The 23,350-nt window shown below is 46.2% G+C and overlaps 1 protein-coding gene across 1 annotated transcript in view; it reads left to right on the top strand.

Moving 5' to 3' along the window:
* Window positions 1-611: 611 nt before the first annotated feature.
* Window positions 612-23,350, top strand: part of STRIP2 (striatin interacting protein 2) — a 40,623-nt gene continuing 17,884 nt past the window's right edge. Inside the window, exons 1-16 of the mRNA XM_090287504.1 lie at window positions 612-794; window positions 6,068-6,137; window positions 9,396-9,470; window positions 10,445-10,579; window positions 12,148-12,268; window positions 13,078-13,146; window positions 13,344-13,450; window positions 14,137-14,264; window positions 15,196-15,399; window positions 16,632-16,867; window positions 17,129-17,194; window positions 17,895-17,958; window positions 18,731-18,802; window positions 21,797-21,871; window positions 22,511-22,608; window positions 23,065-23,191. Of these exons, the coding sequence (XP_090143630.1) occupies window positions 654-794; window positions 6,068-6,137; window positions 9,396-9,470; window positions 10,445-10,579; window positions 12,148-12,268; window positions 13,078-13,146; window positions 13,344-13,450; window positions 14,137-14,264; window positions 15,196-15,399; window positions 16,632-16,867; window positions 17,129-17,194; window positions 17,895-17,958; window positions 18,731-18,802; window positions 21,797-21,871; window positions 22,511-22,608; window positions 23,065-23,191 (1,788 nt within the window). The 5' untranslated portion in view covers window positions 612-653. The remainder of the gene's footprint in view (window positions 795-6,067; window positions 6,138-9,395; window positions 9,471-10,444; window positions 10,580-12,147; window positions 12,269-13,077; window positions 13,147-13,343; window positions 13,451-14,136; window positions 14,265-15,195; window positions 15,400-16,631; window positions 16,868-17,128; window positions 17,195-17,894; window positions 17,959-18,730; window positions 18,803-21,796; window positions 21,872-22,510; window positions 22,609-23,064; window positions 23,192-23,350) is intronic.

A 23,350-nucleotide genomic window follows, 5' to 3' on the forward strand; every position in this document is an offset into this window, starting at 1 on the left:
CCCACTTTAGCAGAGAAAGATGACCAGGAGCAGCCCTTAGAAGCACCTGTAATTTCACTTAAGTGAAAACGTCCCACCCCGCCCCTTAAACCTTATTTTCCCAGCTAAGTCCTCGCTCTGAGTGGCATGAGTTCTATCTTAGCTAACAGAGAGGACGAGTCCCTGGTTTCCTGCGGTGTGCCTGGCCACCTGGCGGTGCCATCCCTTCCCTGCGACGGAAGCGGGATTTGGGACGTGTGTAGGAACCGGGATTTGGGGGCAGAGGTCTGAAGTAATGGGGAAGCGGAGACTGCAATGGAGCAGGAGGCGGAGACTAGAGCTCCCCGAAAAGGTCGCTATTTGGGAGGGGGTGCATACTGAGGGCCCAGTATTCGGGAGGTAGAGCTGGGAACCAACCCAGGAGTCTACCACCACCAGCAACGCCGCAGGACTGAAAAAAATAGGGGGGGTGGAATCCATTGAATGAGCCCCCACCTCTTCCAAGTCCCGCTCCAAGCGGTCGAACGGCCAATCACGTCGTGGGGCGGGGCTGCGGATAGCGGTCACAGCCAATAGCTGTGGAGGGGGCGGGGCCTAGCTGGCTGCGCGGGGCGGCAGGGTCGCCTCGGGCATAGAGCGCTGAGCAGCTGAGGGGAGTCGCTGACCGGAGCCGCATGGAGGGCCCAGCGGCGCCGGGGGCCGGGAGCCCGCACGCCAATGGAAACGGCAACGGCAACGGCAACGGCGGCAGCAAAGGGAAGCAGGCGTCGCCTAAGGGCCGGGAAGCGTTCAGAAACCAGCGGCGGGAGTCGGAGGTGAGGACCCCGGAGAGCTTATGTTGGGGCCGGGACCTCCCGGGGACTGGAAGCGGTGGCTGAGGTCATTTGCCCCGGTCCCCCTCCCCGGCTCTGAGGCTCCCCCTCCTCCGACGTGCCCCGAGCCGCCCCTGGGAGCAGGCGCCTGCGGGGTCCATGCGCCGCAGTCTGGACTCTGGGCTCTACCGCTCCTAATGCCTCTTCATCCGTCTCCTGCCTCGAGCAGGTCGGGGGCTTTCTAGCTCTCTGGCCTCTGCTGCGGGAGCTGTAGCGCGGTATCGAGCGTACCAGATAGTTTTCAAATATTTATCTGACTAATCGCTGCAGCTCCTTGAAGTGGGAATTCGTATCTTCGATTTACAGAGCAGCAAACAGACGCGAAGAGCTTGAGTGACTGGCGTGAGGGGTGGGAGACCTGAGCTCCGCCGCAGTAAAGAGGAGCGGGCGTGGGGGGGCAGCCGCCCCGCCGCACTAAGGCTCCGCGAGTCTGTCCAGCTGTGCCTTTGCCTTCTGCCCTTCCCCGTTCCCGCGTGTGCTGGCAGGCTCTATAGGGAGTGCTTTCCACCAACATCAGGACCCCTACCTAGAAGGGTTAATGAGACAGGATTCAGGCGGGGGCAGTAGAGGAGTGGGTAGATGGAATTGTCCCAGGATACAAACCCACACATAGGAGTATGAATGTTTGGGTCGCTTCCTCTTTTGGAAAAAAAAAAAAAAAAATCCTAACCAGGAGGATGAAAGGATTGGATTATCATCACTCCTCCACTCCCCTCCTCCAGCCAGTCTCCATCAACTGGCCCAGAGTACATTGGATCTGAACAGGGACCAGAATAGATCACAAAATGTCAGGTGTAGAAGGGTCTGTAGAGATCATCTGGGTTTAGCTCTTCTTTTTTTTTTTTTTTTACAGAAGTAAAAGAGACCGAAGTAACTTGCCCAGGACCATGCATCTGGCTCAGTGGCCAGGAACACCAAGCTTTGGAGTCAGCCAGACCAGGTTTTGAATCCCAGCCCTACCATTTACTCTCTGTGTCTGTTGGCAAATTTCCAAATCTCTAGAAACTCCAGTTTCTTCATTTGTAAAATGAGGTTAATAGTGTCTGTCTCTGAAGGCTGTAATAAAGTCAGAGTGAGATGACACTGTAAAATGTTTAATTCAGTGCAGGCACAGTGCACGAATTGGGTCAGTTCAGAATAGCTCTTAGTATTGTATATCATAGTCATTAAGGCAGCGAGCTGGTACTGGAGGCCAGGTCTTAGGCATCCCAGTCCGCGATTTCCCACTTGAATAGTATCTCACAGTTTCCACAGGGATTTCATGTATGTTTTCCCTTTTGATACAGGCAGAATAGGAAGCCATCCTGTTTTTTAAAAAAGAGAGAAGTGGAGGAGGTGAAAAGACTAGCCCCAAATCACACCAGCGTTCTATTCATCACATCACCTTCCCTACTGCTCAGTGCCAATCTGGATTTTTAGGGCACCCTTTGCTTCCTTCCCCCATAGAGACATTGTTCTTACACAAATGTGGTTTTTTTAGTCAGGGAGATGGATAGTCATTCTATAAGCCCAGCACTGGTTCAGGTGCTAGGAATACAGCTGTGAACAAGATAGCATCTTTGCCCTGTGGAGCTAACATTCTACTGGGAGTGGAGAGACAGACAATATGCTAATAAATAAAATAGTTTCAGAGTGATGTGTTCTTTGAGGGAATTAAAACTCCCCCTGATGTCAGAGGTCTTGTCCCTACCTGTCAAGTCTTCCTTCAGGAAAAGGCTCTGATCATATTAGGTTGGCCAGAAAGTTTGTTTAGTTTTTTTCCATACCATGGCTCTAGCAGTGCTTAATTGTCTTGAACTTCATTCGAAACAATTTTGTTAGATTGTATCGTGACAGTTGTCATATCAGCATGCATTAAAACAAAATCAAAATTGGTGAATTTTTGTGCAGCCATTTTAATATTGAAGATGGAAGAAAATACACAACATTTTTGGCATATTATGCTTTATTATTTCAAGAAAGGTAAAAATGCAAAAAAAAGATTTGTGCAGTGTATAGAGAAGGTGCTATGACTGAGGGAATGTGTCAAAAGTGGTTTGCGAAGTTTCTTGGTACTACTGACATTTTGGCCAGTTAGCTCTTTGCTGTGGGGCTGTCTTATGCATTGGAAGATGTTGAGCGGCACCCCTGGCCTCTGCCCTCTACAAGCCAATAGCGGGAGATAGCCAACATGCTCAAAATATCCAAGTCAGTAATGTTACTGGTGAAAATGAAAAATGTGTCTTTTATTTTACAGAAAAAACTAAACAAACTTTTTGGCCAACCCCCTGCTTTACCTTTGCCAGTGAGTTCAGTATGCAGAGACTCAGAGCTTTCCACCTCCGCCGCAGTTTACCCCCTGATTGTCTGCAGCTGCACTTTTCCTGCTTGCAAATGAACAACTGCAGTGATCCTCTCTATCTGGCCTCATTGCCTGCCAAAAGGCTGGCTGGAAAGAATAGCTTTCCTCTGCCTTACACAGCAGCAGGAGAGCTGCTTCTACCTGTCAGCATACCCACTATCACCACAACACCCAGGTGCCAGGCTCAGATGACCATCTGCTTTTCCTTCCCTCCCTCTTGCTTTCCTATGGAAGGTAGTCCTCAGGAGATATGGCTTTCTTTCCTCGCTAGGGGCTCTAAAGAATTACTAAAAGAGAATTACTTGGCACAAGTCAAGAGAGCCTCCTACATACATCACTGTTCATAGTGGCACTATTGACCTGCCCTCTCCCAACCTAAAAACGAAGCTAGATTATAACAGTTTGCTTAATAAAAAGATTCTTAACCTACCAAAGGATCCACCTCAGGCCTCTTTCAACCAGATCCCCTGGTTTAATTGGTTCCCAAAGTCCTTGACAAAGTTTGTGGCAAAATGATGAAAATTCAGGGCATTTAAGTGAGTTTTTCATAAAATATAGTTCAATACATTAAAGGATGTATGCAATTTAAAACAAGTGTTTTTTAAACTGTAAGGGTTGAGTTGAGACCCATATTTTTTAAAAAATAGAGTAATAGAAAACATTACTGTATGTGCATCACATATAGTAATGGCAAATATATTTTGTTAAAACTTTTGTTCCAGTCTGTGTGTGTGTGTGTGTGTGTGTTAGGACATGATGTAAAGTGTACATATAGCCAAAAATGTTTGAAGAACCCTACTTTTAATGAGTCCTTTCCATTTGGGGGGTATTAAATTGTTCTTTCTTTTTTAAAAATATATTTTTTAAGTGTTTTTAAGTCCTTATTAGACTAAAACAACAAGCTTATGTCATTCCCCACCCTCTACCTGTTTTTTTTCCCGCAGTCTCTGTAATTGAGAAGTTTGGAAAAATTCTTGCTATAGTGGATTTCAACATTATTTGCATTGTTGGCAGTATAAACTGACAAAGTAGTTTTGGAAAACAGCTTGTCATGTACAAAGAGCCATACAAATATTTATAAAGTTTGATGCATTAATTTCTTTTATAAAAATCTATCCTTAGGAAAGATGCTAGATATAAAAAAAATCATAAGTGTATTACACCTTCTTGCATAAAGAAAAATTAAAAACAACTTAAATGTTTACAGTACAGAACAGGTTAAGTAAACAGACAGCTATATATCTGTCCACTTGACTGTTTAAAGTAATTGTCCTAGTAATATGAGAAAAATCTTTTATCATATAATATTAAAACTGTAAGTAGAGTAAGTAAAAATCAAAGTAGAATAACCACCTACATATTTCTGCCAAGTGCTTGGTGATGTGCTAAGTGTTTTTCCCATGTTAACTCATTTAGTCCTTACAATGACACTATGAATTATCCTCATTTTACAGATGAAAATACTGAGCATGTTGTTGCCCAACAATTTCCTGACACCAATTTAATTTAGTTCTGACACTACCTGTAGGTAGCTCAGCCCCCACACATTAAGGTCTCAAGCCACAACACTGCCCCCCACTTCAGACAGCAGCCACAAGTGGGGTCCCCAGGCTACCTGCACTTTTGCCCAGACAACAACAAATTCAAGGGTTACCGTAACACCCTCCTCAGGTTTGATAATTCACTAGAAGGACTCACAGAACTCAGAAGAGTGCTATACTTATGATTACAATTTTATTATAAAGGATACAATTTAGGAATAGTCAAATAAAGAGGGGCATAGGATAAGGTATGGGGGCAAGGTGGTGCAGAGCTTCCATGCCCTCTTAAGGGCATCACCATCCTTGCACATTGATGTGCCCACACCTCTTGTTTCATGATTTTTATGTGGAGTTTCATTACCTGAGCATGGTTGATTAAACCACTGTTCTTGGGACTGAACTCAATCTCCAGTCTCCTCCCCTCCCTGGAGGTAGGGCCAGCCCCTCCTTTGAAACTCTTTGGGCTCAAGTGAGTCACCTCGTTAGCTTAAACTCAAGTATCTTGAGAGCGCTCCTTGTCAATAACAGACACTCCTATCACTTAAGAAATTCCAGAGGTTTTAGGAGTTCTATGCCAGAAATGGGAGGAGAGTGGGGCAGAGACCAAATATATATATTTTTTAATACCACACTGAGGAGTTAAGTATCTTGCTCAAGATCACATAATATGTGACAGAGTATGTCACAGAGCTGAGATTCAAAATTTTAAAAACTAATGTATTAAAATATACTGGTAAAAAAATACCCCAAAATGCTTTAAGAGTTTAGTGGATTATGTTAAAATAATTTATATACCATCATAGGAAATCTAGTCTTTAAGACAACTTAAAGTAGAAATGCTGCCTTATTTGCTAATCCTAAAGTTGTGGAGCATTAGAGCTAAAGGACCTCTTTTTACAGATGAGGAATTATGATCTACAAAATGAGATTTGCCCAGAATTATACAGTGGGTTAATGACAGAGCTGAAGTTAGAATACAGTTCACCTCTTGTTTTTGTCCATCTCGTTTTTCTAGAGATCAGCTAGATGCTCTTTTGGTTTGGGTTTGTGTAGATCAGATATGGGCACAGATTGTAGCTTTCATATCTGTTCACGATCCTGGCCCTTTACCCAGAGTTTCGGATATTGTATAGGAATCTTCAGCCCCACCCTGCACTGAGCCTCAAATTTTGGCCTGTAGGAGGTTGCCTTTTAGGTGTAAAACACAGATGGGACTCTTCCAGCTGCCTCCCTGATCTAACCTTGGCCTTCAAGAGAAGAAGAGGATGAAACGAGGTATAATCTTCTTTTGTCAACCCTTTCCCCAAATTACCACAAAGATTTCTCCATTACAGGGCTCTGTGGACTGCCCCACTCTGGAATTTGAGTATGGAGATGCAGACGGGCATGCGGCAGAGTTGTCAGGTATGAGGCCGACGAGTCTACAGAGAGTGGAAGATGGCCAGGAGGGAGAGGGAAGGGGCTTGTCATCTCCCTTGGCAGCTAGTCTGTTCTCAGTAAGTAGCTATAGAACAAAGGCTATTCTCCACATTCCCTCTTCTCTCCGCCCTGCAGTGGTAAATATCTCTGTGTTTGCTTTCACATTTCTTTCTGTGAATAATTCCTTGGCTGTGCTAGTCTCTGTTCTTTCAGTCTTTCACTCTTTTCTGTTCACCCTTATTCTCTTCTGGTGCACTCTCAAATCTATTTTCTCTCCACCTTCTCCTATTTCTCCTCCCTTTCTCTTCCCATATTCACCCGTATCTTTGCATGTCACCTTCTTTCTGCCACTCTCTCTCTCCTTTTCTCTTCTGCTTTCATCTTGCTGCCTTCCCCTAACACCTGCCCTTTAAATAAATCTCAGCAATGTCTGAAGAAAAATTATAGAGAACTGGCCAGCTGAGCAAGGCTGGTCATGTCATCATAGTGGAGCTGTGCTAGGCTGCTTTTCTCTGGATTTTTAGCTTAGGCTAAATGTGATATCCTCACATTAAGGAACTCCATGTTACACGTACTGTGAATGCCAGTTATTAATAAATGAGCTTTGGGTGGAGATGGTGTGAAAGTTAAATATTCTGTCACATGGAAGTGACACTTTGAGACATGCTTTCTCAAAGAAAAGAGACATGTTTTTTTTTAATTTCTTGTGGATAGGCACAGGGAATAAATTTTTGTGATGAGTGACAGAAATAGAGAGCTAAGTTTAATAACCAACAAAAGATTAGAATCCAGAATGTGCCTGTGGGGAGAAGGAGGAAAGAGAAGAGAAAAGAGAGAAAAGAGAAAGGGAGAGGAAGAGGAAAGAACAACCCAGTGGGGAAGTGGTCAAAAGAGGAGTGGTCAAAGAATATGAATAGGAATTCATAAAGTAGAAAACCATATGGTCAATAAATATGTGAAAAGATGTTCAGCTACATTAGTAAATGTGGAAAATCAAATTAAAGTAATGAGGTTATTTTACATTAATCAAATTGCAAAATTTAAAAGCCTAGGGTTGGTGAGAGTGCAGAGAAATGAGTACGTTTATACACGACTTGAGGGAGCAGAGTATAAAATTGGGAAGCAGTTTGGTCATATCTAGCTAAGTTGAAGATGCATACATATCATGACCCGACGATCTGGATGTACACTTAAAAAAAAAAGCATTTGGGCTCCAGAAAACATGTACAGAGATGTTTATTACAGCTGTTGTGGAAAATGGAAAACAGCTTAATAAAGGAATGGATAAACTGTAGTATACCAATATATAGCCACTAAAATAATTGATCTATATCAATATGTTTCAATGTCAATAAATAGTAAAAACATAATGTTGAGGGGAGAAAAGAAATAATGACAGAATAATTCATACATGCATCAAACTCCTTAAACACATGAGTCTAAAAGATGTTTTTAGCCCTGGCTGGTGCGGCTCAGTGGATTGAGTGCCAGCCTGCGAACCAAAGGGTCGCCAGTTTGATTCCTGGTCGGGCACATACTGGGTTGCAGGCCAGGTCCCCAGTTGTGGTTACCAAACGATGTATCTCTCCCATGTTGCTGTTTCTCTCCCTCACTTTCTCCCTACCTTCCCCCTCTCTAAAAAATAAATAAATAAAATCTTAAAAAAGAAAAAGATGTTTCTGTTTCTAGGAAGTCCAGTAGCATACTTGTTTGAGAGCAGTGTCAAGTGGATGGATGTGTTCATCATGCTGCTTGTTCTTGTAAGAAACCTATTGAAAGACAAATAATAAAAAAGGTTTCTAAGAAAAAATAATTTAGACAATGTGGTAGATGCTGCTTGGATAAAAAACTTAAAGCAACAATATCATATGTTTGCAGGCACATACGTATGTAGTAAAAGAATAAAAATAGGCATGTGAAGCATACACACCAATTTTATTATAGTGCTTACATTAGAGAGGGGGAAATAAGATAGCCTGGAGAGGAAGAGGGAACTTTAGATGTCTAAAATAAACAGACAAGTGTTAATATTTGTTTAATCTGGGTAGAAGATAAACAGGTGTTTTATATATAGTCTATATGTATCTATGTAGCTCATGAACTAAAATTTGAAAACGAAAACAAAGTTCAGTACCTAGGAGAGTGCTCCCTTTTCTGACTGGGTTTGTGAGACATAATATATATACACAGACACACACACACACACACACACACACTACCCAATAATGACTGAAAAACTTAAAAGATTCAGAGATGGGTCTTCCTTCTAGTCACTCCAGGATTCTGGAACTCAGGACTCAAAAGCCCTGGCTTCCATACAAGGTGGTCCTCAACCTCATTAGACAACTGGCTAAACATACGTGAATTTCTTTTGCCTTATGAATTATCTGTGACCTAGTTAAATTTCCAGCAAGGGTCTCAGTTATAGAACAGATATATGTTTTATCACCTGTTTGATTTCTTGACTTCCATTTTTATCCTCTGTAAGATGAGGGTACTGGTATAACTGCCTGGAGAGAGAGAGAGAGAGAGAGAGTGTGTGTGTGTGTGTGTGTGTGTGTTTAGAGGGGGAAAGGCCATTTTATTTCTCATAAGCTCTGCATTTTGTATTGAGAAACTATTGTCAACAAAGTTAGATTTTCCTTAATACAGGCAGCCCTTTGGTAACCAGAACTTCTCTATGTGGTTTGATGCTGTCTCTGCCCCAGCAGCTGTGGCAGGAACCTAAACTTCTATACCCTTCAAGGAAACTGAGCAGGGAGTACTGGCTCCAACCCCAAAGAGCCATCTAACACATATTCTCCAACCCTCACCCTGGCTCCTTGAATAGCACAAAGATGTCGCCTCTAAATTTCAAGAGTTGTGTTGCCCTCCTCTTCCCTAGAGACAGGGTTGTCCCAGTCTGGGCCGACCAGCAGAAGGGGTTGCAGCCCTAAGAACCAGAAGTGATAACATTAAGCCCTCTCTGCTCCAGCCCTCCTGTCCCTCACCAAATGTCAAAGTCTGCCTTCACTGCGGCACCAGCCAGCTGGCAGGAGGAGGACAGGTTTGATGGTTTAATCACCCAGGGACAGAAGTGGCTATTTTTAACTGCTCCAAAAGGGAGGAAGCTGGCTCTGGATTGAATTGGACACAGGAATGTATTGGAAGCTTTACCTCTTTTATGCCACTCTCTCTATTCCAGACCCCTTCTGTAAGGGCCTGTTGAATGTTTGTGACTCTGTCCTATCTTTCCTGCCACAGAATTGTATAGCTACACTGAAAACCTGGAATTCACCACTAACAGGAGGTGCTTTGAAGAAGATTTCAAGACTCAAGGTGATCCCAGACCCTTATTCAAAGAGACCTGCTTTTTTTCTCCATAATACCCCTGCCTTATCTAGAAAAAACTTAGAATATGTTTTGAAATATATGAAAAAACTTCTTCATCCTCTCCATAACCATTTAACTTCTCTATCCCTCTTGCATATGAGACAGAGTTTCCTGTATCTCAAGTGGAAAGGCCTTGGAGTGGAAGCAAGAGAAGCCTGAGCTAGGTCCCTTTCCCTGATGTAAAGGGCCAAGAAGGGCAGAGGCATGGGGAGGTGGGGCTGGGCTGGTGGCCTGCTGCCTGGTAGAACCCTGTGCCTAGACTAGTCCTTGGCCTCAATGTTCAGTCCCTGCTCCACTCTCAATAGCATCTAATAATAAGTTCATGTGTCCACACTATTCCCTTACTTGCTCAGTGGCAATTCAGTTTTCAACTCAACAGTTGTGTGGTGAGTACTTGTTTTATGCCAGAGAGATGGGAGGCAGGGGTGAAGGTGAATTTGCAGTGTCTTCCAAGGGATTATGGTTAGGTAGCAAAGGGAGAAGTATATATCACAAAAGTAGCTCAGGCCAAGAGGAAATGGTGTCATAAGACAAGTAAAAAGTGTCTGCGGAGACAGAACTTCTGGCTGGAGCATTAGTGAGAAAGAGGTAATTCTGTGTTTGATCTTGAATGATGCATAGGAATTACATATGTAAGAAGGCAGAAGGAACACCTTGAAGAAAGGCAGAGAGATAGGACAATATCAGCTGTGTGTGGAGGATAGAGGGGATGTAGAAGAAGATGAGGCTGCAGAGTGGGTTCAGGCAAGAACTTTTTAAGTCTTTTCCCATTTCTTATTTTTTTCTCTGCTAAATAAGAAAAGCTTTTGAAGAGGAGAGTTTGTAGGGGGCTGAGATCAGAGGTGGATATGCTATCAGGAGGTTTTCCAGGAAGGGGAGGCAGCAGCTGACACTAAATCCATACGGCCTTCTGTCCCCAGTGCAGGGCAAGGAGTGGCTGGAGTTGGAGGAAGATGCCCAGAAGGCCTATGTGATGGGACTCCTGGACCGGCTGGAGGTGGTCAGTAGGGAGCGGCGACTGAAGGTAGCCCGGGCTGTTCTCTACCTGGCCCAAGGTGAGTGACTACCTTTGCCAACTTCAGAAGGGTGGAGATTAGGGAGAGAAATGGTGCTATCAGGAATAGGATGAAGCAAGTCATGCTGGGAAAAGTAAAGGCCCTGCCTTTCCTTTTGTTTTTAATTTTTATTTATTAATTTTTAGAGAGGAAGGGAGAAAAAGAGGAAGGGAAAGAGAGCACCGTTTATTTGTTGTTCCACTTATTTATACATTCATTGGTTGATTCCTGTATGTGCCCTGATCAGGGATTGAACCCACAACCTTGGCATATGAGGACAATGCTCTAACCACCTCAGCTATCTGGCCAAGACAAGGTTCCTGCCTTTCAAGGACAGATCTTATCGTGTGCTAGGAATAACCTGGTGCTTATGAAGAAGATGTGGTGATGGTAGTAGGTACTGTTCTAGATCCCTTGGAATCAACCTTTATCTTACCAGGCATATCAGGATTTCTTATGGGTTCTCTTTTCCTTAACCTGGGCTATAATTGTATTGGAGACTAGCAAGAGGATCAGCATAGCCAGAGCTGACGATGTGCTACCAGATGAGCATGGAGGCTGATTTTTTTTATCATCTGTAGCCTGGCCCTGACCCTGAGGGAAGGCAGGGGCATGCCACAGATGCACACGTGGACCCTCTGCATTGTTGCTTGTTTGCATTTAGAAGGTTCAAGCCAACATAGCAGCAGGAGTGGATGCTGTAATTTGGAGATTATCAGAACTCAATGAAATTAATTGAGGAAAACTTTCCAGAAGAGACCTATTACCAGATGTTGGAAAGAGAAATGACATAGTCTGGCTGGAATAGTAAAAATAAACCCAGGGATTATAAATAAGAGGATTGTTGGCAAAACTGACTAGTTGGGAGCTAAAAAAGTATAAAAATCATAAATAGAGAGGAAAGAGAGTAGATACTGTATGAAGGGAAGATCATCGCAAACAAGACAGTACTCAGCCATACCCATTGGGTCGGGTGCTATGACCAACTCTCAGATGCCAGTACCTTCATCTTTTTGCCTGAGGGCTTTCTCTGCAGCCCACATAGGGCAGCCAGGGGCGCTAGGGAATTAATGTGCTCCCCTGCTCCGGCAGCACTCATCAGTGACAGGAGTTAGTGGATGAATAGCCTGACTACCTCACCGGTCTTGGGTAGCATGATTCTGAGTTGTGTGTTTCATACTGTTTCCCAGATCTTACCCCCTCCTGGGACTGAGCTCTTGGCTGCCATCTCTTCCCTCTCTCACTCCCTCCCCCTCTTCTCTACTGATGATTTCTGGGATCAACACCTAAATAAACTACTTGTACTTGAATTTTCATCTCTGGATCTACTTCTCAGGGAGCTCAAACTTAAGAGAGGTCATTGATGAGCACATTTGGATCTAACCCTGGAGTCTGCCTTTCCTCTCCCCTGCCTCATTCTGGGAAGTTCTGGGGGGCCCTTGCCCTACATTTGTCAGCCTTATTGTTGGGCAGGGTGTTGGAATATGGTCCTAAGATCATGGGGCAGGGTGAAAAGAACTGGGATACACTGTCCCCCTCAACCCCTTTGGCACTGTCTGGTCCTTTAGGCACTTTTGGGGAATGTGATTCAGAGGTCGATGTGCTACACTGGTCCAGGTACAACTGCTTCCTGCTCTATCAGATGGGGACCTTCTCGGCCTTCTTGGAGCTACTCCACATGGAAATCGAGTGAGAAGCCTTAGGGGAGGGCTGGCCTAGACACCCCCTTTCCTTGAAGGGTGCCTCATGTCCCGTGCTGGTTCCCTTACTGTGCAGACCTCCATGCAGAGCTGGGTCTATTCACATCTCAGTCCAAAGCTCACACTGACAGTTCCCCTCCGTTCAGCCATGCTCTCTGATAGTCTGTTCTCCTCCCTGAGGTTGGGCTCATCAGCTGCTTCTGCCCCATTTACAGCTTCAATCCTGGGCTTCAGGGGCCTATTTTGGGCGGGTCACCTTTTTATCCAAACACCTTCTCAGCTCAGCCTGACTCTGGAATCCATGAGGGAAATTCTTCTGGCTGAGAACATGACCCAAGAGGTACAGGACCAAAATTCCTCTCATGTGGCCAATTCTTTCCCTCATGGGTTATATAGCTCTGGAGGTGGCCTTATCTGCTCCTATTGCTATATTGAACCCTCTTTTTGTCTCATGTCTATAACCCAGGAGTTTTAGGTAGGGTGAGATCTGTTTATTTTTCATCAAGTGTTATTTAGCCTCTGTTTTGCATCCAGCACAGTACTAGCCTCAGTGGGGATTACAAGAGGAATGAATATTGCAGGCCTTGCCCTTACCCTTGCCCTTGCCCATCTTCACCAGCAATAAGAGTTCGCTGAGGTGCCAGAGGAGTTCTATGGGCTCCTTTAGCTTAAACCAATTTCTTTATAGCTGCATAGCCAGGGAATGGCAGGTACTCATGTTTGTGTGTATGATCAGTGGGAACACAGTGAGTAAAGAGCCCTTATGGGTTCTCATTCTTTCCCTCCTTCCCATGGCAGCAACAGCCAGGCCTGTAGCAGTGCTCTTCGGAAACCAGCCATCTCCATTGCTGATAGCACAGAGCTCCGGTGAGAGGGGCTGGCCATGGGACTGGAACATGGGATGGTTAGCAACGGGTTACTCTTTCTCAAATCTCAGACACACCCAGGCCACTTGAAGTTGCTAATTCCACTGGGTTGGGCTCCCACAGAGATCACCCTTGAAGTCTCTGACTATAGGCTAGGAGCTGCCTTGGGCACCTTTTGTGACCCTTCTATACCCTCAGGGTGCTCCTGAGTGTCATGTACCTAATGGTGGAAAATATCCGCCTGGAGCGAGAAACAGACTCCTGCAGGTGGAGGACAGCCCGGGAGACCTTCCGCACTGAACTCAGTAAGTGGCGTTTAAGGAAGGGTGGGGATGGGGTCCACAGTGGTGGTGGGAAAGCATAGCATCTGCCTATGAGAGGCAGGCAGCCTTTCTTTTTTCTTTTTCTTTTCTGAATTAATATTCTTTCTCTTAGGACAGAGATACAGCACAGCAGGCACAAGGGCCTGCTTTAATTGCCCCTGTGTCTTTGTGCTAGGACCAATGAAATGTCTTCTCTGTGCCTTAATTTCCTTGATTGTATTGGGGATAGGCATCTCTCTCCCATTCTATCATGAATCTCACATGGAAAAATGAGTTGAATCACTTTGAAAACTGAACTCTGTTCAAATGTAAGTTGGTGTCATCAGAGAGGGATAAGATATGAAAGCTGATGGGATTTTAAAAATATTTTCATTGATGTGAGTTGTGATCCACGCAATGCATTGAGTCCTTAAGCCAGAAAGCAATATCTTTATTCATTACTCTCAGTTTGGTATCCACTCCAAGCTCTGGGAGCTAAGCCATTTTGCCTCCATGGCCTCACTTCCTGCCCTTGAGGGGCTTCCCTCTGGGGACTCTCTAGGCCTCTTTCTCAGAACCAAGTACTCAGATTCTTTAGGGGCAGTGAGTGCATCCAGAATCAGGACTACATGAGCAGGGTCTCAGTTGCCTAGTCCTCCCTGTCTCACTTGCCTCTCCACACCCTCCAGGCTTCTCCATGCATAATGAGGAGCCTTTTGCCCTTCTGCTTTTCTCCATGGTTACCAAGTTCTGCAGCGGCCAGGCTCCCCACTTTCCCATAAAGAAGGTCCTGCTTCTGCTCTGGAAGGTGGTCATGGTGAGTGTCTCATCCTCCCCACTCCCATCTCATGAGGTCAGCAGTGCCCTCTGCTACCTCACTTTCCTCTGTTCTGACTCTGCAGGCAGGAGCTAGGCAGAAGACTAGGGCAGCGGTTAGCCCATGGAGGGGCTCCAAGGCTGTCCTAGAGAAGTCAGATGTTCTGTCTCAGGGCAGGTCATCCGTTTCTGTTGGACGGACAAGAGATGCCGCTCTATGAGTTGGGGTGTCATTGCACCTTCCCTTGAGAGAACCTGTGTTTTGTGGAAAGAACACTGACTAAGAATTGGGAGATCTGGCCTCTGCTCCTACTGACAACCTTGGACAACTCTCTGTGCCTCCGTTTCTGTAGCTATAAAATGTGGGGGTTAGTGCCTGCCCTCCATCCAGAGTAATAGAGCCTTTGCTTTAAAAAAATGAAGTGTATGGTTGTAGTTTTGTTACTAATTATTCAACCTGATCCTTCATCTCTGGCTCCCACCACACAGAACTGGCTGAACAACATACCCTCCAGGGAAGGCTTCACAGGGGGAACTGCCTCCTGAAGCTGAGGAACTTTAAGAGGCAGTTCCCCCTATGATTGCAGAGAAAATTGAGTGTCTAGGGGTTTAGTGTCTGGATGTGTTCATTAAAGGGAAATGAATTTTCCTGGTTTCTCAGTGGAGGCCCCTAGGAGTCCCTTTCCTAGTTTCTGGTGATATGTCCAGCCCTGGGTCAGTAAGTTATGCTTTATCCTGACCCCTAAGTTCCTCAGCCTGGGATGATAACCACATTTGCCCCTTCCTGTTTTATTACTTCCTGACTAAGTTTGGGGTCTGAGGGGAACTGGAGGTTGTGGCTGTTGCTCTCCACCCACGCTTTCCTGACCTTGCTCTCTCTGACTTCCCTCCCTTCCTCCCTCTTTTCTGCCCCTTCCCTGTTTACCCCTTAGTTTACCCTCGGTGGATTTGAGCATCTACAGGCTCTCAAAGTACAGAAGCGTGCAGAATTGGGCCTGCCGCCGCTGGCTGAGGACAGTATCCAGGTGGTGAAGAGCATGCGTGCCGCCTCCCCGCCCTCTTACACTCTTGACCTGGGGGAGTCTCAGCTGGCACCCCCACCCTCCAAGCTGCGAGGCCGTCGTGGTTCTCGAAGGGTATGGACTAAAGCAAATAGTCGTGTTGTGACACTAGCTGTCCAAAAATGAAGATTCTAAGCTACTCTGGGTGGTAGGAAAAGGCAGTAAGTGACCAGGCTCATCCTGCCCCTGGTTAGCCCTGTGTCCAACTTGAAACTTTGGGGTCTGTACTTTGGCTTCTGTCCCCCAGCCCTGACAGACTTCTGATCTGTCATGATGTAACATTGTGATATCACATTATAGATTCATGTCTGGCTACACAGCCATTGGCCTAGACCTCAGTGCCTGGAGTTCCTTAGCATCCTGAACAAGAGTTAGGTTAGAGTATAATCTTGGGGACGGGGACCCAGAGCACCTGAACAGGTCTCCCAGAAAATCCATGTGCCTGGGGGGTGAAGCACTTTCTCATTTTCTCAGCAGCAAGGTGTACTCTGCGTCAACCACGTTCTTGCCTGGAACGAGAGGTTTACATTTGGGAAATAAAAGGTTAGGGCTCTAGGTATAGTCTGGATAGGTCATAATGACAAATTGCACTGAGACCTGACCGTGCTCCCACGAACCTACCTGCTTGACCTACCTGGGTTCACCAACTATAGGTGTCTGGGCCAGACAGTCATACTCGGTTATCTAGCCTACATTCTCTTCAGTGAGATTTCTTAAATCTTCATTTATTTATTTTTGTTTTATGAAGTAATGCTTACTCATTATAGAAAATTGGTAACAAATTTAAAATGAGAAGAGAGAAAAATAATCACCCACAATCTTAACAACCAGAGGCAGTGACTGTTAACTTTTTGGCCTATTCTCTCCAAATTTTCCTTTCTGTGACGGGATTTAAAATTCTAAACTTGCTTCCCTCTGCCTAGCAGCAAGCTTCTGTCCTCTTCTTCCTCAGTCAGCCAGCTGGTGTATGCCCACAGAAGGCACACTAATTAAATGTTCACCTAAGCAGAGCATAATTAGGAAGGAAAGTGCTGGGGTGGGAGAGGGGGGAAGCCTCAGTTCTTTCTGAAAGCTAAGTAACTATGACTTTGGGATTATCTATGCTCTGTTCCCTGTTGGCATAGTTGTCTGAAAGCTGCTTGTCCTGGGACTGGGCCAGGGGTGGAGGGGGACAGTGGGGTTAAGGTAGGAGGGGGATATTCTCACAAAAGCTGGGTTCTTACCCCCTGTTCCCTGAAGTCTAACAGCCTGTGGGAGGGGGATTCCCAGGGTGAGACTCTGCACACCTTCCCTCTCCCCACCCCCAGCAACTCCTCACCAAGCAGGACAGCCTGGACATTTACAACGAAAGAGATCTCTTTAAGACTGAGGAACCAGCCACAGAGGAGGAAGAGGAGTCTGCTGGCGATGGAGAACGGACCTTGGATGGAGAGTTAGACCTGCTGGAGCAGGACCCTCTGGTGCCACCACCACCCTCGCAGGCACCCCTTTCTGCCGAGCGGGTGGCTTTTCCTAAGGGCCTACCCTGGGCCCCGAAGGTCAGGTAGGTTTGATAGAACCAGGGACCCCGAGCTTTGAGGTTTCAGTCACTGAAGACCCAGGGTGGAGTAGTCTGTGTATTCAATCTGTATGCAGTACGGGGCTGGGAGTCAAGCTTCTAGAGCTGACGTTCTCTTTGTTGGCTGCTTTCTTCCTCCACTGCTCCAACCCTCTAGTTCGAGAGGTAAGAGCCCAGAAAGCTTCTCTCTCTCAAGATTTGCTTTTCTTCCCTTTTTTGGGGTTCGTCTCTCCACCATCCTCTCAGACAGAAGGACATCGAGCACTTCTTGGAGCTAAGCAGGAACAAGTTCATTGGATTCACTCTGGGGCAGTAAGTGACAGAATGGTCAGAATGACTACAGAGTGGTTCTTGTAGGGACAGAGGAGTGGGTGGCTTGGAATGCAATAATTTGCCGGGTAGCCAGGATGCAACCTAGAGCTACTAGACTGTGGGCAACTCCCAGTAACTACTTTGGGTTCTTTCCATCAAAATTTTTCCTTCTGGTTTCCAAGAAGAACTTGTATGCGCTTAGCCAGTGTAAGGCCTTAAGTGACAAGTCATTTCCCTCTTAGGCTTTAATTCCTTCAAAGAGTATTGGATTACGCAGTTCCCAGGGGCTCTTCCTGCTTTAATGGGCTGGAATTCTTTGAAGAAGAGACATGGTCAGAACAGATCCAGTCTTCCCCTACCTCATGAATCCTTCCCACTGGCCTCTACAAAACCTGAGAAGGCATTGTTACTGGTGTTTTACTGTCAAAAGTGTCATTGGGCTACGTGTCCTTTTAAGTAGGAACCAACCACTCCCGAACAAAGTGAGTCCTCAAAAGGGTATACGTACAAAAACCCTAATTTTCAGGAACACGTCCATGTACCATTCTGTGTCATAAAGCAATGATGGGGGACCTGGAAGCTTGCAAAGAAAGATCTAGGGTACCAGGTGCTGAAAGTGGCATGGTCTGTGTGACTCCAGGGGATCTCAGCAGTTCGCTACACTTTTGAAGCTTATAATCTGGTGTCTTGAATTTCTCAGGGACACAGATACCTTGGTTGGACTACCCAGGCCCATCCATGAGAGTGTGAAGACCCTAAAGCAGGTAACTGGGGTGGGCACTCAGTCTTCAGGCATAGGGAGCCATCAAGACAAGTTGAATTAGTGGGGTCCTGGTACTGGACTTCTACCAGACACATTCTGAATCTATTATTCTACTTTTCCCTGAAGACGTTTTGGCCAAAGGGGAAGAAATCAGTCTCTCCCTACTTACCAGTTCCCTACATTCAGATAGATAAAACGTTTTTCATTCTTCCTCTCATTCTTTTTTACTTCTTCCACTTTTCTCTCTGTCTTCCCATTCCTCACTTCCTTTCCTCTTACTTCTCCCTCCCTGTAGGACCACTACCTCCCAAAGGCCCAGGATTGAGCAGCAGGCTACTACTCCACATCTTAACGTGTGTGAGCACAAAGACTAAGAGTAGTCATCTCTTGTACAGACCTCGAAACCTTTGCCACCTCATCATCATCACTCCATATACACATACACACGCAGCAGAACCTTCAGGGCTGGGGCCCAGGGGCAAGGGCCTGTTTCTGGCTTCCCCTTGCATTTTGGTTGAAGGTAAATGCTTAGGTGTTTGCTGCTCTTCAACAAATAGGAAAGATAGAGCAAAGAGAAATACTGTATATGAAGCACTGCTCAGTGTTAATGATGCAAAGGTGATTAAGACTCCTCCCTTCGAAGAGTTCATGGCCTATTTGGGATGACAGACCCATAAACAGATGTTGCCTTGTCATTGAAGAAGTTAAACAAGAGGCTGGTACACATGTGATCCGAGACCCTCAGCCCCTTGTTGATGTTTTATCTTCCCCAGCACAAATATATCTCCATCGCAGATGTTCAGATCAAGAATGAGGAGGAGCTGGAGAAGTGCCCCATGTCTTTGGTGAGTTAAGGGGGTCCTGCACAGGAAGAGGGCAAAGGGAGGTCTGTCTGCAGTGTTGTCATAGACCATGTGTGCATGTTTTGGGGCTCCCACTGTGCCACGCAAGATGAGGCCCCTAATTTCACATATTAAAGTTAGAGAAAAAAGATAGCCCTGGCTGGTGTGGCTCAGTGGATTGAGTGCCAGCCTGCAAACCCAGTCAGGGCACATGCCTGGGTTGCAGGCCACGTCCCCAGTTGGGGGGTGTGCAAGAAGCAACTGACCTATGTATCTCTCTCACATTGATGTTTCTCTCCCTCTCTTTCTCCCTCCCTTCCCCTCTCTTTAAAAATAAATAAATAAATATATTTTTTTAAAGGATAAACAAATAGTTAAGGAAACAAAACTATCAGAGAGTGGGTGATACAGTGAAGAAAATTTAAATAGAATTATATAATAGAGGCACGTAGCAGACTATTTTGGATTGGGCAGTCAAGGTCGGTAGACCTCTGAGAAGGTGACAGTTAAGCCAAGATATGAGGTACACAAAGGAGTGGCCACATGAACATCAGGGGAAAGAGCATTCCAAGCAGAGGGAACAGCCTTAAAGGTGAGAGCAAGCTCAGAGTATTAGAAGTAGTGAATGAAGGCTGTTCATGTGGTATGGCCCACTGAGGGGTGCGGGTCTGTAGGAGATGGAATCAGAGAGGTAGTCTGGACCAACTCTATGCAGGACCTGTAAGCAACAATAGGGACTTAAAGTTGATTCACAGTACAAGGGAAGCCTTTGGAGATTTTAAATAGGGGAGTGACATCATCTGTTTTCTCTTTTTTAAAACCATTGGCTGCTGTGTAAAAACTGGACCAGGAACGAGTGGAAGTGGGGGATCAGTTAGGAAACTCTTAACAATAGTCAAGGTGAGAGATGATGGTGACATACTGGAGTAGCAGGTGTGGAGCTAGGGAAAGGGGGATGAATTGGGGCTGTATTTTGGGGGTGTAGCTGACAAGAGTTGCAGTTCAATTGGATGTGGATACAGAGGCAAGAATGAGCACCAAGAATAAGTACCATTTCCCAAGATGGGAGTTCTGTTTTATCAAGAGTTCTATTTTGGTCGTAGTAAGTTTTAAATATCCATTAGACAAGACACCCATGCAGAGAAGCCAAGCAATTAGATATATGGGTCTAGAGTTCTAGAAAGAGGGCTGGCTTAGAGAAATAAATTTGAGCAGTTGACTTATGGACAGTGTTAAAATAAACAGAGAACTGACTGATATAACCCAGGGAGAGAGTAGGATAGAGAAGAGGGTGGAACACAGGACAAAGCCCTGGGGTACACCGATATGTTTAAGGTGGGATGAGTGAGGAAAGTGCCAGCAAAAAAGAGGGAGGTGGGAGAAAACCCAGGATACTGTGATACCATAAAAGCTAACTAAGAAAAGAAAGTCTTTCGAGAAGAAGGGAGTGACCATCTGAGTCAAACACTGCTGATAAGTGGAGCACGAGAAGAACGAGGTGCCCGTTGGATTTGGCAACATGAAGAAAATTGATGACCTTGAAAAGAGCAACCCCAAGTGAAGTGGAGGAGCTAGAAGCCTCGTTGCTGTGTTGAAAAAGGAATGTAACGAAAGGAGGTAGACAGTTGACAGAGACAATATAGAAGTTTTGCTGTGAGGCGAATAGAGGTTTGGTAGCTGAAGGAGGATGTGGGGTCAGGGGAAATGTTTTATAGCTGGGCGGTACTAGAGATCATTTATGTCCTAAAAGAGATGATCCAGGAGAGAGTGGATACTTACAGAACTATTGCATTTGACAAAGGAAAAGAGTGTGAGATTCTAAGCACAGGTTGGGGGTTGCCCTTGGACAGGAGCTCAGGTGGTTGATCCTTCCTGTCAAGAAGGAAGGTGGAGACTCCCTGGTAGATTTGGCAATGAGAAGATGAGGGTATGCCAGTCTGGTTGCTTTTGTTTTCTCCACGAAGTATGAGGCAGGGTTAGCAACTGCTGAGGGGCTGCGAGGCGAGGGGATTGGTTTGAGAATGGGGAGAAGGTATGAAATAGGCCTTTTGGGGGAGCAGGAAGGCAAGCTTGCAGGATTGCCAGGCTTTATTGAATGCCCATGTAAGACTTTTGCTTATTTAAGCAGTAGCTGAGTTGTATGGGATGAAAGGGGCTTAGTGACTTCTCCCTGCCTCAGGTTCTCATGGCAGTGACCCCTGTCCTGTAATAGAGGGACCTTGGGCGAGGAAGGGCAGCACTGGTCACAGATGACAGTGGCCTGAGTAACCTCTTGAGCACTGGAGGCCTCTGTTTCCCTATGCTGATAAAAGGCTTAGATGGAGTCATCAAAAAGATGAGAGTTGTACCTGAGGGGACTAGTCAGAAAGAAGAAAGGGATGTTGTAGGGGCTAATGGAGAAGTAAGGAAAATAGTTTTCACCCAAAAGCTTACCAGCCAATACTCCTTCCTGCCTTCTAAGACCATAGGTTACCCACCTCCCTTATCAGCCCTCTCCATTGAGTCAGCTGCCTCTCCTTCCTGGCTTCCGAGCATTTCAATGTTCTCCAATGGCCTCATGTGGACACCACGGGAAGTGCCTCTGTGTGGGCTGTTTCCAGTGTCCCAGGCATACCTGCAGCCTGAGTTGAGAACATATGTTTCTGAGCCATCTCCTAGCTGGGAGTTGTGGCTCCTGATCCAACACCTGACATGGAAAGAAGAATTCCGGATTGACTCCAGATGATGTGAAAACCAGAATTAGAGACTGTTAGGGCTGGAAGAGCCCTCAGAGGTCATACAGACCAGCCCACTGAGCTATAGAAGAGAAAACTATTACTCACAGAGGGAAAGGAACTTACCCAAGGTTATATAATGAGACATTAACACAGCTAGGATGGGAACTTAGCTCTGACTCCAAGCTCAGTGCTCTTTTCATGCCATCCTTCCCAACCAAGAAAACATAGCCTTTGGTCACCTGGAAAATGGCCTGGGCAAACGGTGTGTTTCCTGCCATAGGGGGAAGAGGTGGTACCGGAGACGCCATGTGAAATCCTCTACCAGGGCATGCTGTACAGCCTCCCCCAGTACATGGTAAGGAGATAGTGGGGCCGGAGCTGCCCTCCTTTGCTCCGAGAAACAGACAGCTGAGATGTCCATGATTTCAGCTTGTTTCCTGAGCTTTCGCCCCTCAGGCAAGGCTTTCTCTAGCACTTTAGAACTCTGAGCTTTCCTCAGGGCTCCTACAAGAGGAAAGTCCTTCTTTTGGAGGGGTGGAGATTAAGGAGGGGTCTGTGCAGAGTGTATTGGGGGCGCGAGTCCCTCGAAGGTCTGCTCTGGTCAGTCATGTCCTAGATAGCCTCGGGGTGAGAATGGTGAGGATGCTGATGGTCAGGGTTAGAGGAAGGAAGAAGGTGGAGGAAGTGAGACCTGACTTATACCTCCCACTTTATTTCTAGGCATTGCCCCTCTCACTTTGCTTCTGCCCCCCTCTTTGGAAAGAGCAGCCTTGCAGCCTGTAAGCTCCCTTCTGGCTCCTGAGCCCCACAGGCAGGCGTCTCAGGACTGGGCACAAGATGGCCCCTCTGGAGGCTGGGGAGATTTGGTCACTGAGGGAAAGACTTAGAGGAAGGCTTTAAAACCCTTCTCATAGGGCTGTTGAGATGTTGAAGAATAGCCGTGTTGAATGGGATGGACAGAGATGGATTCCTTCCTCATTTTTCTACTTTACAGATTGCTCTGCTTAAGATTCTGCTGGCTGCAGCCCCCACCTCCAAGGCTAAGACAGACTCTATCAATATCCTGGCAGATGTCCTGCCTGAGGAGATGCCGTGAGTGCTTCAACTGGGGCAGTTGCTGAACACTAGCCATCTTGTCTGCGGGGCCTCTCTAGTCCCTGCCCCACCTCGTTGACACAGGGATTGTCTTCACAGAGATCTCCCTTCTCCCACCAGTAGCCCCTTTGCACTGCAGTGGTCTCTGCTGGGCTCTTTTTAGCTCAGAAATGAGGGTCTGGGGGGCAATACCAGAGCCAGTGACTGCCTCACAGGTATGTGGGTGAGCACTGCCAAAGGATGAGCTTGCCAAGGAAGGAGAGAAACAGAGATCAGGAGACTTTTCTCCAGACAGGCTTGTAAGTGGGAACTCTGGGGGTTCCCCTAGCACAGAAGTTCAGGTGTCCCAAATTCTGGCTCTCTGGTGTATATTGCATCTGACCCCGATACCTCGGTCTATGTAGAGTTCTCTCCAGCCACCGTCTGCACTAACCCCTCCTGTCCCCATTGTAGCATCACTGTTCTCCAGAGCATGAAGCTGGGCATCGACGTGAACAGGCACAAGGAGATCATTGTAAAGAGCATCTCTGCCCTGCTCCTGCTGCTCCTCAAGCACTTCAAACTGAACCACATCTACCAGGTGAGCAGCCAAGAGCACGTCTCCGCAGGTCTCAGGTGTCCTCCGGGGCCTGTCTCCCCAGGAAGGGACATGAGGGCCCTTCTAGTCCAGCTGAGCATCTTTTCAGCCTTTTCTTTGTCCCACTCAGGGGATGCAGATACCTGTTGCACAAGCTTGGGT

The sequence above is a fragment of the Furipterus horrens genome, unplaced genomic scaffold (genome assembly GCF_987537825.1).
Source record: "Furipterus horrens unplaced genomic scaffold, mFurHor1.1.pri manual_scaffold_9, whole genome shotgun sequence".
Classification (NCBI taxonomy): Eukaryota; Metazoa; Chordata; class Mammalia; order Chiroptera; family Furipteridae; genus Furipterus; species Furipterus horrens.